The sequence below is a fragment of the Callospermophilus lateralis genome, chromosome 9 (genome assembly GCF_048772815.1).
Source record: "Callospermophilus lateralis isolate mCalLat2 chromosome 9, mCalLat2.hap1, whole genome shotgun sequence".
Taxonomy (NCBI): domain Eukaryota; kingdom Metazoa; phylum Chordata; class Mammalia; order Rodentia; family Sciuridae; genus Callospermophilus; species Callospermophilus lateralis.
In genome coordinates this window covers 101,915,362-101,930,164 of record NC_135313.1, presented here as the reverse complement: position 1 = coordinate 101,930,164, position 14,803 = coordinate 101,915,362, and the positions used below count along the sequence as shown (strand labels likewise).

Sequence of the window (14,803 nt, the reverse complement as noted above, 5' to 3'; positions counted from 1 at the left end):
TCTTCGAAACTTCAGAGAAAAATGATTTTTTGACCTGATATTTTATGTCCAGCAAAATGACAAATTCATTGTGAAAGTAGAATAAAGACATTTTCAGATGTGCGATGCAAAAAATAAAAAATATAAACAGATAAATAAATAAAATGTTTCCTCCAGATCCTGTTTGTCAGACAAGATACTGGAGGATGTGCTCCAACACAATGAGGGAGGAAATAAAAGAGAAGGAGACAAGAAATAAAGGAAATAGGATTTGTGACAGAAGGTGAAGAGAATTCTCTGCATGAAGATTAAGACAGCTGAGCAAGTCTAGGAAACCACCAGACCCAGTCAAGCAGGAGGGGAAAAAAGTTCTAGAAAAAACAGTAGCAGATATATTGGGTTAAATAGCGCTGCACCCCCCAATCCAGGTCTAACCAGAACCTTGGAAGGTGCCCGTATTTGGAGTTAGGGTCTTAGTTAATGTAATTAGCTAAGATGAAGTCCTGTTGAATGGGTGGGTCCCTACTCCAATACAATTGGCACACGTAGAAGGCCAGAAGACATGCTGGGAGGAAATGTAGAGGAAGAAGACCAGTGACAGACAGACAGAAATGGGGGTGATGTGGCTATCAGCCAAGGAACGCCAAGGCCTTCCAGCTACCACCAGGAACAGGAGAGAGTCATGGACCAGATTATCCCTCACAGTCAACCCTGCAAACCCCTTGATTTCAGACTTCTGATCTCCAGGACTGTGAAAGCGTAAATTTATGTTGTGTTGAGCCACCAACTTGGTGGCAATGTGTTAGGCAGCCATAGGAAATTAATACAGCAGGAACAAATGGAAAGAAACATAAAAGTTGTTGGAATTGAAATGGACTCACCAGGTCAACCCTAACAAAAATAAATAAAGTTGGGAGGTTAGAAATAAAAGGTTCTTGCTCATAATTGCCTGATAGTGTCACAAAAGACTCTGCCAGGACCGCAAGTTTGCACAGCGACTACAAGAAGTAATTCTACAAGGACATTTGCCCAGGGACTGTTCACCTTGGAGGGAGCCACTCTTGTTATTAGTCATCGTGGCCAAAGATTATATCTCATATAATCCTCCCTCCTTTTTTAAAAAAAAAAAAAAACAAAAACACCTCCTGGTTTCAACTCTTTGAACAAAGTCACAGTTTACTGTGGCACACATATTCCCATTGCCAATGCCATTCCCCCCCAAAATGTCATTGTTTTTTATTTCTCTGATTTTCTCAAAATTTAGGTTGACAAAACCTATAGGCACTGAGGTTTCCTGTTAACATTTGATGATTTGGAAAAGAGTACTGGAGGGTTTTTCAGAGAATTTGGGAGAATCAGTGAAAGTGATATAATAAAATATTGATAAGCAAATAAAAAAACTCAACTCCAGGAAAAATAAAATGCTAAATAAATGGAAGGATAATTGTTGTGTACCACTTGGCTCAGTAGTGAACAATATTTACATAGATATGATCAAGTAGTAAGCAATATTAATCCACTAAACAATTCTGGGCCTGTGGTGAGACAGACAGTCCTGGCAGGCAGGGTGTGGCCAAGCAGGCTGCTCCCCTCAAGGCAGCTGGGAAACAGAGTGAGAGGAAGGGACTGGAGACAAGAGATAGTCCCCAAGGGCATGCTCCAAGGACACACTCCTTCGAAGTACCCAGGTCCCACCTCCTACAGTTTGCACCATCTCCTGATAGTTCATTCAACTATGAACCCATCAGTGGATTAATCCAGTGATGAGCCCTGATGATCCAGCATTTCCTAAAAGCCCTGAACTCTGCCATACTGGGGACCAAGCCTTCAACCCATGAGGTTGCAGGGGTCATTCCCTTACACCTGGGAACTTGATAGACATGCACAGTCCTGGGTCCCACCCTACACCCACTGACTCAGAAACTTGAGGGCCCAGCAAGCCGGGTTGGACATGTGCCACCCGGCAGTGATTCTGAGGCAGAATCATCAGACCTACCTCTTGGTTCATCTCCTAGAAAAGCTGAGCTATCATTCTTTTTTGGGCATAGAGTGATAGTTCAGACACTTGGAAAAAATAAAACCTTGAATAAGTATTAAAAACTTTAAATGGGTTCACTTCTTTTGACTCAGTAATCCAAATGCTGGGATTTTGTATTATAGAGGGAAAAAAGCTTTGCCCATAAAGTATTCATCACTGTGCTATTTCTAATAGTGAAGCTGGGTGCAGTGGTGCTGGGCTCCCTGTTGCTTGGGAGGCTGAGGAGAGGGTCACTGAGCCCATGAGTTCAGGAGCAGCCTGGACAACAGAGCGAGACCCTGTCTCAAAAAAAAAAAAAAAAAAAAAAAAAAATATATATATATATATATATATATACACACACACATACACACACACACACACATATAGTGAACACTTAGAAAAATGTGAAATGTTCAAACAATGGATATTTGGTTAAATGCATTTACAATGGTAATTTAAAATGTGGATGATTTGAAATAATTCAGAACATGCTTATGTGTTCATGGGAAAGAAGCAAGACTCAAAATTCTTCATAAGGAATGACCACAACTACATGAGAAAAAAAAAAAAATTGCTGACAGAATAAAGGCTGGAAGAAAATTCCAGAAAATGTTTGTATATGGGACTAGGATAAGTTTCTGTACTTAAAAAAGTTTTTTTTTTCCAATTTTACGGCAGCATATACTCATTTAATTAACTTATCCCTGGGGAAGCCAATATAAATTATGGAGGGGGCCACTATTTTTGCATTTGAAAGTCTCCTCACACATTGAAATACCATTGCTCAACAGTAATCCATACTTACATAGATATAATAATGTAAATATGATTTAACTAAATATTATGAGAACTCACAATGAAAGAATGAGAGTAGTGGATGAAAAATTTTATATCCTTATCTTTCATCATAAGGAGGTAATCAATAATACTTCAAATCAAGAAAGAAAAGCAGAATCTTTAGAAACATGAGAACAATTATTAGGAGGGACAGCTAAAATCACTGAATCCCTTCACCATCTCTTTGGGACCTCACAGGCAGACAGGCCAGGAGAGAAGGGATCATTGTTTGTTTATGTGCTGTGTAGTCCCCATCACCCAGCACAGGGTCTGGCAAATAATAGATGCTTAATAAATACTTGAACAAGAAAGAAATGTTCTCATTATTTCATGTAAGCCTCTTAAAAACCCCATGCTAGAGATATCATCATAGTACTTCTGTTTTCCGATGCTATGGATCAAACCCAGGGCCTCATATGCTAGGCAAGCATTCTATCATTGAACTATGTCCCTAGCCTTCACAGTGCAGTTTTGTCCCCTACTATACTACAAATTTACCATGGGCCATGGAATTGGTAAATTTTTTGGGTAACTTCTATCTTGGGGATAATTTTTTTCCATGTTTTTATAATCTCCAAACGCAAAGAAGTGCTCAAAGAATGTTGAGTAAATTTTGACCCTGATATTATAGAGGAAAAATGCTCCATGTCCACACAGCTAATCCTGGCAGATCTGGACTTCAAAGTTCAAAGAGCTGAGCTCCAAATTGGGTGCTTTTTGTCAGAGTTAGCTGCATAAGATAAGTCCCTGGTCCCCAGGCCTCTGGGACTGCTGTCCGAGGCAGACATCTGTACAGCCCTACAGCCCCTGCTGGCTGAGGGTCATGCGCTCGTCAGGCTGCCAAGGTTTAGAAGCAATGCACTCTGCCAGCTCAGGTGGCCTCCCTGCTGGTCTGATGGGGAGACCAGGCCCTTGCACATAAGGATTTAGACAAGCAGAAAAGGCACAGGAGGGCATTCCTGGCAGGAACCCTTCTTAATTAAAAGGAACAGGAAGAAACTGCATGAATCTAATGGGAATCATCACAGGAACCTGGCTCTCTGACTAGAACCCAGTGGGTAACTAACACATGTCTTTATCAAATGAATGAATGAATGATGGAAGGATGGATGGGTGGGTGGGTGGATAGGTAAATGGATGGATGTTTGTTAATAGTAAAGTAAAAATTAAAAGGCTTTGGATATTAACAAGCCTTGGTTTGGATCCTGGGTCTGCTCTTGTGTATGGTGTGAATTGAGCATAGTATGTTCCATCTCTGAGCTGAGGCCTCTGAGAAGCTTTTGGGGTGCTATGTTGATTAAGTGATGCATATATGCCTGACCAGAAATGGAGTTCCTTGACCAGAAAGGCAAGGAGGAAGAGATGTAATGGGGGCCTGCAGGTGACTGTCTTGCTATCATTTCCCCTTTTATAAAGTAAATGGTGAACTTCCTTCGGGAAGCCATGTGGTTTGAGCCGTTCATGCCAATCGGCATATTCCAGTCCTTCAGCCTCTATGATTGGGTCAAGGATGTGCATGTGATTGAAAAGGTCCAATTCAAGTGAATCTTAGAATATTTGTTGGGACTACTGAGACATAGTCTTTCTTTCTCATTGGAGCTGGGTTATAAAAAGCCTGTAGCCCAAAAGCTATAGGCAATTACTCTGGGAGTTGCAGGTGAAGGATAAATCTGATGTTCTGAGAGACAGAAAGAATCACTGTTAAACTGCTAGATTCATCCTGGTCTAAAGTTGGCAATCCCCAGCCTTTTTAGTTGCATAAGCCAATTAATTTCTTTTATGTTTAATGTCTACCTGAGCCAGACTTGACACTAGCAGTCAAAAATCGTGATATGAAAAGGAAGCAAGAAAGATGACATATAAGTGGAAGACGAGGCCGCAAGTATTGGGTGGAACCAAATTGTAAAAGGACTCAGATGCCAGAAATTGGTGCCCAATTTTAGCTATTATTTCCCACTCAACAGATAAACTAGAAAGAGCCAAACATCAAGCAACTTGCAGAGGATTACAGAAATTAGTTTAATGTGGAGCTGGATCAAGAAAAGAAATTCTTTCTACTTAGCGCCCTTTCCTGCGTGCTGCACAGACACCACACTGTGGAGACACATACCCCATCCAAGGGCTATGAAACCCTGCAGGCACTTCCTTTCCGAGAAGAAGGAGATGACGAGGAGTGTGTGGAGGTAGAGGCCTTCCACCAGCAACCAGGCGTAGTTGGCCATGATGCAGTACTGGAAGAAGATCATAACCAGCTTACAGCCCACCTGGACAGAGAAAGGCAGGTGAGTCCAGGTCAGGTGGCCGTGGCTCCCCTCTGGTGATCAACTCAAAAGGAAAAAGCTCCGTGTTATAGGAAGCAGGAGCCAGGCCACAGTGAGCCTCAAGTTTCGGAGCCAACTCCTGTGGCCTTCCTGTCAGAAGACCAAGCCCACAGCATTCTTTAGAGAGTAGAAGTCCACAGGCCACATGGGTTTTGTCAAGATGGTCAATGAGCCATCCATAGGGAAGCAGTAACTGGGTTCAAATTCTGGAACTGGCTGCCAGACTTTATAAGGAAGAGTCTCCTTCAGTGGGAAAACTGCCCCATATTGCTCAACCCCTCTCATTTTTTCTGATGAGGAAACTAGTTTAGAGAGGGAAGGAATTTCTGAGCCAAGGGAAACAAAACTCATTCCAAGCTCACTTTTCATGGGAATAATGACGAAGGGGTGTGCCAACCACTATTAGGAGGCATCATTGATGATGACTAAAATGGCCCTGACTTGTTCATTATACCTGGACTAGAAAATTCCAAATCCTGACAGGGATACTATGGTGTAGGGTTCTCCTGATGGAGCGGCTTCTTTAACTTTAAGAGGCAGCCCTAGACCTAGCGTTGTGGCACACACCTGTAATCCCAGCAGCTTGGGAGACTGGGGCAGGAAGATCATGAGTTCAAAGCCAACCTCAGCAAAAGCAAGGCACTAAGCAACTCAGTGTAGACCCTGTCTCTTAAAAAAACACAAAATAGGGCTGGGGATGTGGCTCAGTGGTGGAGTACCCCTGAGTTCAACCCCATTACCCACCGCCCCCCAAAAAAGGCAGGCCTAGCTGTACCCTAGGGGACCCAGCCATGTTACCCTGTGGGTATCACAATAGGTGACGTCATCTGAGGAGAAGAGCACAGCGTCTTTGATGAAGTTGGACAGGGCACGCAGGATGAAGGACACGAACAGGTGCATGTGGATGTAGTTGCGGGTGCAGTGGAGCCTCCTGGAGGGACAGATTGCAAGGCTATAGGGGCCAAAGCCAGGAGGGGCTGGAACTCAGCCAGGCCCTCCCTGACCCCAGCGCATCCGAGAAGGCAGACATCAGCTTCTTCCAGTTCTCACTCGTCTCTGTGAACAGAACCTGAATGAGAACCCCAGTGTATTGTCTCATAACTGCAGGGTTTTCTTTCTTTCTTTCTTTCTTTTTTTTTTTTTAAGCGAAGGTTGTAGGGGCAATATACTTTCTGCCCTGACCTACCATTTTCTCCATCTCCCAGAATTGCTTCCTCTGCTATAGAAACAAAAAATGTGGTTACTTATTCCCCTTCTGCTTCAAAATGCGGGATTTCTCAAAGAGAGCCTATTCTAGCTCTTGCTGAAGATGACTCCGCCCTCCTCACGTTTGAGTCAGATTTGACCAATCAGCGCTCCATCCCTGACTGTACTGATTGGTTCGGAGGTTGAACACGTGATCCAAGCTGAGCCTATGAGAACTCCCTTCCCAGGACTTTTGCTAGGATGGGGTAGAGGTTCACTTTGCTCTTGGCTTTGCTGAGCTGATAGCGCTTGCCCTTGTCGCCTCTGGTGGTTATCTTTACCATTTCTGAAGAAAGGCTGCCAGAGAATGAGGAAAGTCCAGAGAAGAGAAATGGAGGAAGACTTAGTTTTGCTGATGCCTCTGAGCATCTGCCTTCCATCCAGCCATGCCTAAAGCATGTGCCCTTGAACTTGTCAATTATGTGGGTCAGGTCACCTTTGTTTTCTTCAGTTGTTTTGAGGCAGATTTCTGTCTTTTGCAACCAGGAGTCAAACCAGACACCTATAAAGTGTCTCTTATAGCATTGGGAGAATATTAGAAATAACATTTGTTAAAAAAAAAAAAAATCTGGCCACATTATCAGTAATGCTTAGCAAGTGTTGAATGAGTAAAGGAATGCAGTGGTCACAGGAACTTTATGTTTTGCCACAGGTGAGCTTTATATGGAGAGGCGACAAGCCAGCCCACCCACACCTTCCTCTTTCTCATCTGAGCAAGTAAGACCCAAAGTTGGCTGGAGGATGGAAAACTGGCAGCATGTTCTTACCGTAAAGCACAGAGGATGCTGAGAGCTACAAGGAGCATCACCAGGGAGGAGCTGTAGCCCACGGTGTACATGACCTTCAGCTTCAGCAGGTAGGCATGCTGCAGAAAGAGCCACGTATCAGCCAACCACCCACCTGCTGTCTCTTATGTGCCCCAGTGCCTCTGCTTCAGGCAGCTTGAGCCCAACTGTCCTGAGGGCTATTCCATTTATGCCCCAAGGATGTCACATCACAAACTGGTAAGATCACAGCTTGACTTTGGAAAAATTTGGAGTATCCTCTGATGCCTATTGAAACTTGCACACTGTGCACAGAGCCCTTACCAACACTCTGAACTCAAGTCTTCTCTTGAATATGTAAGAATAAGGTGCTCACTGCCTTTTTAGGAAGTCATCTGGAGCACAACAGTATAAAATGTTAGATTTTTTTTCTTATATAAAGCTAAAATTGGCTTTAATATTGCAGCTGTGAGTGCATTTTCTTCCTTTTGGAGCCATTTAAATTAAATTCACCTTGAACATTAGGTGTATTATATAGAAGAGTTAGGAAGATACAGAGAGGTCTGTCATTTTCCAATTCACCTTGAACATTAGGTGTATTATATAGAAGAGTTAGGAAGATACAGAGAGGTCTGTCATTTTCCAACAAAGCAGTTCTGCACATCTGTCCTTCACTTATCTTCTCGGCATTTATTCTGTGTTCTTAATCTCTTTCCACAATTCTTCATCATTTAGATCAATGAATATGCTCTAGTTTGTCAATCTCCTTAGATAAGACACCCAGAACTACATAGCTCGAAAGCTCCAGATATATTCTCCAACAAGGAAGAAACACAATGGGATCACCACCTCCCTGATGCGCACACTGTGCTCCTCTTAATGCAGGCAATCGGGCATTTACTTGTTCAGTAGCCACTTCACACTGTTGGCTCGTCTTTGGTACCAATGTCCATAGACTGAAATGTGGGCAAAAAGTTAAAATTTGACATAGAGAAATTGAAGACCTGCACTTAAGTTCTGAAAAATAAATTGTACAATGGTCTTTAAAAGAATCAAGTAAATGGAATTTAAAACAATGATAATTTTTTAGCAATCAAATTAACAAATACTTAAAAGCAATAACATTCTATTCAGATGAGAGTATAGTGGGAGTAAAACCTGCTTCCATCTCTCTGAAAGGTGATGTTAAGATTTCTATCAAGAGCCTTTGAAACATACATTTCCTTTGATTTTTCTTCTACTCCAAGAATTAATTCTATGAAAATACAGCTACTTTTCATATCTGCCAGTTTTGCATCCACAGATTCTACCAACCATGACTGAATTTTTTTTAAATTGCTTCTATACTAAGTAGTAGTACAAATATTTTCTCTTGTTATTATTCCTTGTTATTATAATGCAGCATAACAACTACTTACACAGCATTTACACTGCATTAGGAATTACATATTATCTAGAGATGATTTAAGTGTACTGGAGGGGGCTGGAGCTCAATGGTAAAAGTGCTTGCCTAGCATGTGCAAGGTCCTGGGTTTGATCCCCAGCAACACACACACACACACACACACACACATACACACAGGTTTAAAGTATATGGAAGGGTGTTCTTGGGTTTATGTACAAATACTACACTATTTTATATATAAGGACTTGAGCATCCTGGGATATAGGTGTCTCTGGGGGTCCAGGACCCAATTTTCTGAGAATACTGCAAGATAATAGAAAAACAAAAGCTTATTTATATATAAAAATATTTCTTTCAGAACTATTGGTGATGAAAAAGAAACCTCCAACAACAGAAGAATTGTTAACTCAATTATTTTAAACCAAAATGACTTTAATATTATGCCACTGTTAAAATGCTGGTTTCCAGAGTTTTCAAAGAAGTTGGGACATGTCAATGTATTATGACAGGAAAAGGCAGATACACATTTTACATGGGCAGGGTGATTCTAAATTTGTAAAAAATTTAGGCTGAATTATATGAAATTGCCTTTTTATGTAGATCAAAATAATTGGATATTCCATGGGATTCAATCTCATGAATTCTAGAAACAAGATTTTAAGGGGATATGTTGGATGTTAATAAGTGGTTAACTTTGAATTATAGGTTTGGGAATAGAGCTATTTTCTTTTGTATTTAATCTGTATTTTAATTTTTTCTATACTGGGTCAATGCTATTTATAACCAAAATAAAAGGGTAATTTATTTTTAAATTAATCTGTTTTTTGGTACCAGGGATTAAACCTCACCACTGAGCCACATCCCCAGTCCTTTTTATTTTTTATTGCAACATGGTCTCACTAAGTTGTTTAGGGCCTGGCTAACTTTCTGAGGCTGACCTTGAACTTACAATTTCCCTGTTACTGCCATCTGAGTTGCCTGTACCCACCTAATTAATTTCTTAAGAAATCACAAGAATTGGATTGGGGAAACCTGGCTGATAGCTATTCATAGGAAAAGGCCCACGCTTGGGGCTGGAGATATAGCTCAATTGGTAGAGTGCCTGCTTTGCGTGCACAAGGCCTTGGATTCAGTTTCCAGCAAAACACACACACACACACACAGACACACATAATAATAAGAATAATAATAACAACAACAACAACAACAATAATGGCCCAATCTCCATGGGTACTATAGAGAAAGAACATAGGCTTCAGAGCCAGGAGACAAGTGTTCTAAGCCCAGGACTGTTACTCACCAGCTGTGTGACCTAGGGGAAATTAATTAACTTCCCTGAGCTCAGATTCTTCATCTGCCAAATGAGGATAATCATATCTGTGTTGCAGGCTTGTTGGAAAAATGATGAGGTAAATAAGGCATCAGGATATAGTATCCAGACAATGTCTGGCATTTAGAAGACTCTCAGTATATGGTAATTTTTCCCCCACTCCACTCTATCATCTACCCTTCAAAATGAGTCAGCGGCATGAAATGGTAGGAAGTCTGAGGTATGAGGTAGCTGCTAAAAAAATTAGGCCTATTCTCAGTTACATTGATGGAGTGTTGAGAGCAGCTGGTTGCGCTGGAATGCTTGGAGCGTCATGTCCAGGTCGGGGATGTTATTTTAAGAGGCACATTAATAAACTGGAGCATTTCCGAAGGTATGAAAACATTTGGGTAAGTTATACCCGCAGGGAGGAAAAAACAACTTAGGGGAGAAAATATCAGAATGATTGATGTGTAGAAGGCAAGATTTCACATGTAGGCTCCAGAGGGAAGAAGTTACCAGAAAACAAGCTGCTTTTGACTCAGAGTAACCATACATTTTTTAACAACAAGAGGTGACCTTGGATAGGACGGCTGCTAAAATGACACTGAGCTTCCCTCCTGACCTAACTGCTCTCCCAGCAGCCAGGAGTCACCTCTCACAGATGAAGCAAAGAGCCCTGATGGGCAGTGAGGTGCCTTAGATCAGTGTTTCCTAGAATTTGGGACCCATGAAATGTCGAACTGGGGACAACATGTCAATCAGGAATCTTGCTGCATACAGGATAAGCTCTGCAGCTGAGCACATAAGCCTCACTCCCGGGGATGCTTGGACCAGCCCGTGGGAGCCTAAGGAGGCTCAGGGTGACCCATGCGAGTGTCGAGGCAGAATATTCTGCACTGTCCTGCGGCTGCAGTCATGGTCTGCCGGGTGATCTCTAGCCCAGCTCTCATGCCTTCCTTGATCTGCCAGGTCTCAGCCAGAAACAACCCAGCTCCCTGGAGTCCTAATGTGACCCTTGGCTCCTTGGCTCTTAACATCTGCAATTAAGCACAGATGCTGAAGACCTGGAGTTCAGAAACCCCCTGCTGCCTCTTTTGGGTCCAGTTGCCTGTCTCTTTGCTGTGCAGCCTGTCTGGGCCACCTTCTTGCTGTACCCTCTAGATCAGCTTCAGCAAAAGTTAGCTATAAAGAGGCAGAGAGTAAATATTTTAGGCTTTCGGTGCCGTATAGTCGCTTTTGCAACCTCTCAACTCTGTCCTTGCAAAAGTAGACTTGTGCAAATGGGCTTGGCCCTGTTCCCATCAAACTGAATTAGCAAAAGCACTGGCGGTTCCTGCTTGAGGCAGGCAAGACATGCCTTGTCTCTCTGTCAATCCGGGTCCACTGTGGGCATTCATCAATAAATAGTGGTATGTGCCAAGGAAGGATGTTGCAAGAAGACCAAGTCTTAACCATCAATAGACAAAAGAAAAAGACATTTTAACAATAATAATTAGAAAAAAAAAGGATACTTCAAATCTCAGAGTAAAGCTCAAAGTCCATGCAAGTTTGTGGACTAGCATTGAGGGTCATATCTGGAAACCCTTCCTGTTTTAGGGATTTTTTTGTTTATTTGTTTGTTTGGTTTTTTTTTTTTTTTTTTTTTTTTGGTCTCTTTTCATTTTGGCTTCTTGTTTTGGAGACAGGGTCTCACTAAATGGATGAGGCTGGCCTCAAACTTGAGATCCTCCTGGAGCCTGCTGCGTTACCTGGGTCACTGGAATTATATGCATATGCCACCAGGATCTGGTGTTTTGGTTTTTTTTTTAATTTTAATTGTTACTATTTTTGTAGCATGAGCTGAAGTCAACCTAGGTCTCCTTTCAACCATTCTTGAATAATTAACTTTCTGAGTTGAGTCCATAATTGTGCATTTGCTTCTGTGAAATTTCAGCCCCTTGGTTTGGGATTTTATAGTTTCAACTCTGCTATAAACATTGTGTAAAGGCTCCAGGTTCTATTCTTTCCAGTTGACTCCTCTAAGCCAACAGTAACTGTTGTGTTACTTGATAGATATAAATCACAAAAACTGCTGGGCATGGTGGCACACGCCTATAATCCTAGCAGCTTGGGAGGCTGAGGCAGGCGGATCACGGGTTCAAAGCCAGCCTCAGCAACGGGGAGGTCCTAAGCAATTCAGTGAGATCCTGTCTCTAAATAAAATACAAAATAGGGGAGGGGATGTAGCTCAGTGGTCGAGTGTCCCTGAGTTCAATCCCCATTATTCCCCCACCCCTGCAAAAGAAAACATAAACATAAAACAAATCACAAAAACTACAGTTCCATGGGATTTTTAGTAATTCTTATGGATGTAAAGGAATCCTAAGGCCAGAAAGTTTGGGAAATTCCACCTACATCAATTATGCATCCCTCTACTAAAGATTGGTTCAGAGTGGGGTGGGTCTAACCCATTTTGGACCAATGAGATGTGAATACAGGCTCCTGGGGGTGTTGGGGGGGGTGTTTGCAGGGTGTGGCGTTGGGGGGGTTGCAGGGTGTGTTGGGGGGAAGTCTTTCAACTCTTCAGAAGGAACCCTAGGAAGTTCCATCTTCTGGGCCAGAAGGAATGGCAGAATCTCTGGCCATGATTGCTGATGTCAACAAGAGTTTTAGGAGATGTTGCTAGGATGGAAGGGAGAAAGCTCAAAATAACCTGGCCCTTGGCGACTTTGTGGTGCTTTTTTGTCAAAGAATCCCGGAGCCCATTCTCTGCCTTCCCTGATATGTGAGCTTTACTTTATTAATAATCAGTTGGAAATTTGATATCTGCTTCCCAAAGCATCCTTTGACCCCCCATCCTGCCACCCATCGGGAGAATGTTTCTTCTTAGTTTGATGACTTTACAAATTTGATACACATAACCCTCCTTTCTACACATGAATAAATGATGGAAATAGTCCTTTGCCGAAGAACCCACTGCCCAGCGCTCCATGATCCTGTCTGCCCATAAGTCACTCCATACTCCTATTGTCTCCACCTGGATAAGCCCCAGAAGGGAAGAAACTCCATCTTCCACCCACTCCTGCAAGTAGAAGAACAAGATGGATTGACTGGAGACGGGAATCTGAGGAAGAAGTCAGAAGCCAGTGTGGTCTGCTGCCCAACTTCCTCCTTTCCCCATGAGCTTGCAGGGCTATTTTGAGGCTGTAATGTAATTATACGTCAAGCAGCTGGCTCATGATAGACATTCAGAACAACAAGCTTTTTTTTTTTTTGTAGGGTGGAGGAATGCTGGGGACCCAGATTCTCACGCTTAACCTCAAGCATAACAAACATTTATCTGGCACCATGAAGCCTCTAGACACCATGATAGCCTGGGAATAAATAAGAGTTTCTAATTTGTCACTGCAGGACCCCCATATCCAGACTCAGGCCTGGACCCTAGGAGGTGCCCAGTAAATGTTTGTGTGAATGGATGTCCACCATGTCCACCTTTCAGTGAGAGAGATGGAGAAAGATGGCACATGCTGACCATTTTACCATAGCATGGTAGGTAACAGAGGCCAGCGCAGAGCACAGAAGGGGGTCTTCTTTGGTGTGGGTGAGGGAGACTTTCCAGAACGGGCTACAGTGGATGAAACCAAGAGGAATCTTGAAGGATGTGAAAGAATCAGGAAAAGAGAGAAGGGAAGTGCTGTCCAAGCAAGGGATCCCAGTGGGCAAAGGCCAAGTCGGGGGCAAGAGGCCTCAGGATATGTGAGCTTTGAGGGTCTGGGCTGTCCTGGGAAGGGAGCTGAGCCTGGGATGGACCCTGACAGTGACCGTCTAAGGAAGTCTCAGAGGGTACCCAAAGAAGTTCAGCTCACAGGAGTTTCCCCTCAGCCTAAAACTGAGGGGAAACTCCTGTGAGTTTCCAGATCCAAGAGATTCCCTGGAGAGCCAACACTTATTGAGCACTTACTATGGGGCCAGGCAGGCATCTCGGGCATCCTTGTACTGACTCGTTTAGTTCTCTTGACAAGCCTGTGTAGTCAAACTATCACTAGCCAGATTTCCCAGAAGAAGAAACTGGGACATAGAGCAATTAATTCCTCCCCAGAGACACCAAGTTCAAGGTCAGGATTCGGACTCACCATCCTGGCTCTGAGCATTTAGCCACCACGTGGCTTCTCTTTGGGTTTTATAAATAAACCACCCCAGTCTCATGGTGGTATATGGCAACATTCACAGTGCCTAGGGTCTTCCTGACCTTCACCTCTAGGTTGACAGACTGAGGTGGTAATGCAACTCCTGGAAGCTCAGCTGAGCAGAGAAGTGGTGGGGGGATTGAGAGTGGCCCCACATCCTGACCCCTGGACCACACTGATATCCCTTGTCTCCTCTCAGGCCTCCCCACCTCCCAGGACCCCCTTGGGGTGGAGGTTGACTGGCTTACCCGCCTCTCATTGGAAGAGTCGTTCACATTAACCCCGCAGGCCAGGTCAGGCCTGGGGTAGGTTTCTGACCAGCCGTCTGGTGTGCAGTTTCGGAACAGGGAACCTGTGGGTGCCAAGTGTCCAGCAGGTAAGCAGTGGGTACTGGCAATGTTATTTTTATACTGAATTCTATAGTGACATGTAAATGCTACAACCATTTTATAGCTGGGGAACCTGAGGCCCATGGGGATTCAATAATTACAATGATCACACCCTAGTAAATGTGGAAAGGGGGCTGGAACTCTGGGTCTCCTGGCTCCAGGGCCGTTCTCTTCACGAGACACCACGTGCTAGTGCCCTTCTTGACTCCTGCTTTGCCTGACCCCAGGTCCTGCCGACACATATCAGGAAGGTCCCCTAGAACATCTGGGGAGGTGGCAAGGACCTGGCCACTCCAACAGTGACCTCTACTCAGTCTACTGTTGTTACAAACCTTGCTCCAAGAAAGTTGCATTTCATATCTCAC

General features: G+C 43.4%; 1 protein-coding gene across 1 annotated transcript in view; it reads right to left on the bottom strand.

Annotated features, from left to right (window-relative positions):
- Sctr (secretin receptor) overlaps positions 1 to 14,803 on the bottom strand; it is a 64,001-nt gene that overhangs the window by 12,647 nt on the left and 36,551 nt on the right. The window contains exons 4-7 of the mRNA XM_076866855.2: positions 14,298 to 14,401; positions 7,170 to 7,267; positions 5,956 to 6,088; positions 4,947 to 5,100 (exon numbers count right to left, since the gene is read on the bottom strand). Of these exons, the coding sequence (XP_076722970.2) occupies positions 4,947 to 5,100; positions 5,956 to 6,088; positions 7,170 to 7,267; positions 14,298 to 14,401 (489 nt within the window). The remainder of the gene's footprint in view (positions 1 to 4,946; positions 5,101 to 5,955; positions 6,089 to 7,169; positions 7,268 to 14,297; positions 14,402 to 14,803) is intronic.